This window comes from Abrus precatorius, unplaced genomic scaffold (genome assembly GCF_003935025.1).
Source record: "Abrus precatorius isolate BTA unplaced genomic scaffold, Abrus_2018 Scaffold1, whole genome shotgun sequence".
Lineage (NCBI taxonomy): Eukaryota > Viridiplantae > Streptophyta > Magnoliopsida > Fabales > Fabaceae > Abrus > Abrus precatorius.
In genome coordinates, this window is record NW_020874291.1 from 9,531,064 (window position 1) to 9,531,915 (window position 852).

Below are 852 nucleotides of genomic sequence, written 5' to 3' on the forward strand. Positions count from 1 at the left end.
TCACCCGTCTTGCATCAAAACAAAACCAAGTCCTTGCCCTGATGCATCACAACACACATCAAATTTTTGCTTGGCGTTGGGTAGCGCTAACACCGGCGCTGAAGTCAATCTTATTTTCAGCTCTAGGAAACTAGCTTCACACCCTTTGGTCCACTTGTACTCCTTTCCCTTGCGAGTCAGCTTTGTTAAGGGCAACACTATCTTGGAAAACCCCTCAATGAACTTTCTATAATAACCTGCTAGTCCCAGAAAACTACGAACTTCAGTCACATTCGTCTGCCTCGGCCACTCAGCCACTGCTTCCACTTTTGCAGGGTCTACCATGATTCCTTCCTTCGACACCACATGCCCCAGAAACTAAATTTTTGACAACTAGAATTCACACTTGGAGAATTTCGCATATAGCTGCCTTTCCCTCAGAATTTGCAGGATAATTCCCAAGTGCTCTGCCTGCTCTTCCTGAGTCTTTGAATAGATAAGGATGTCGTCAATGAACACTACCACAAACTTATCCAAAAACTCGTGGAAGATCCTATTCATGTAGTCCATGAACACCACAGGCGCATTGGTCACCCCAAACGGCATCACCAAATACTCATAATGACCATACTGCATTCTGAACGTTGTCTTAGGCACATCCTCATTCTTCACTCGAATTTGATGGTATCCCGATCTCAAATCAATCTTCAAAAACACTGCTGCTCCCCTTCATTGGTCCATCAAATCATCGATCCTTGGAAGTGGATACCTGTTCTTGACTGTTACCTTATTTAACTATCGATAAACTACACACATCCTTATGCTTCCATCTTTCTTTTTCACCAAGAGCACTGGTGCTCCCCACGGTTACAC

General features: G+C 44.1%; 1 protein-coding gene across 1 annotated transcript; it reads right to left on the reverse strand.

Moving 5' to 3' along the window:
* On the reverse strand, positions 1–324 carry LOC113855525 (uncharacterized mitochondrial protein AtMg00860-like). Its single transcript, XM_027487169.1, has one exon. It carries the CDS (start codon positions 322–324, stop codon positions 1–3), a length of 324 nt encoding a protein of 107 aa, XP_027342970.1.
* Positions 325–852: the final 528 nt, after the last annotated feature.